The 782-nt window shown below is 30.8% G+C and overlaps 1 protein-coding gene across 1 annotated transcript; it reads left to right on the forward strand.

The window, feature by feature from the left end:
• Positions 1-80: 80 nt before the first annotated feature.
• Tsp_09686 (conserved hypothetical protein) lies at positions 81-530 on the forward strand (the record flags this gene model as incomplete). The annotated part of the gene is made up of 3 exons (XM_003374294.1): positions 81-95; positions 188-322; positions 372-530. Coding segments are annotated over 3 exons (309 nt in total), but the record flags the coding sequence as incomplete, so codon positions are not given.
• Positions 531-782: the final 252 nt, after the last annotated feature.

A 782-nucleotide genomic window follows, 5' to 3' on the forward strand; every position in this document is an offset into this window, starting at 1 on the left:
ACAAGTATATTTTACATGAATTGAAAAGAAGGCAACAATTTGCACACTTGTATTCATTTTAAATATTCAGATAATTTTAGAAAACATGCCGAGTTGTTTTTTAGTATTAGTATAAATTATTATTAGTATTTTCAAAACCATTAGAAAAATATGTATTTTATACAATTCCGTGAATGCACAATTTCAGATGCCTGCTCCTTCCAATCCGAACAGTTCCATTTCTTCTAAAAATGACAATTATCCACTGGTGAATCCGCATCAAACTGGAAATCAACGCACTGACGTTAGCTTAACACAGCAAGCACTGGTGAACAATCAACAAGTATATTTTACACGAATTAGAAAAATATTAAATTGTGCATTATTCCTAGTATTTTCAAAGCCATTATAATAATATCCATTTTATACATTTCGTGAATTACAATTTCGATGCCTGTCCTTCTAACCGAACAGTTCATGGTTCCTCAAATACAATTATTTCTGTTTACGCTCGGATAGTAGAAATCCTCTCCTGCGTAATTAACAAATAAGCACTGTTAAACACTACAGTTTTTTTTCCCCAATTTAGAAAAAAATTAATTTCATTCCAACCTTGGTATTCATTTAAAGGGGCCAAAAAATTTAAAAAAAACAGGCCAAGGTGGTTTTTTTTTAGTATTGAAAAAAATATTAAAAAGATTTCCAAACCCCTTAAAAAAAAATGGTTTTTTACCCATTTCGGGAATAAAAAAATCAAAGGGCGGGGCCTTCCTATTAAAAAAATTCCACTCTCCCCCACAACA

Source organism: Trichinella spiralis (assembly GCF_000181795.1).
Source record: "Trichinella spiralis strain ISS 195 chromosome Unknown Scfld6, whole genome shotgun sequence".
In the NCBI taxonomy this organism is placed as follows: Eukaryota; Metazoa; Nematoda; class Enoplea; order Trichinellida; family Trichinellidae; genus Trichinella; species Trichinella spiralis.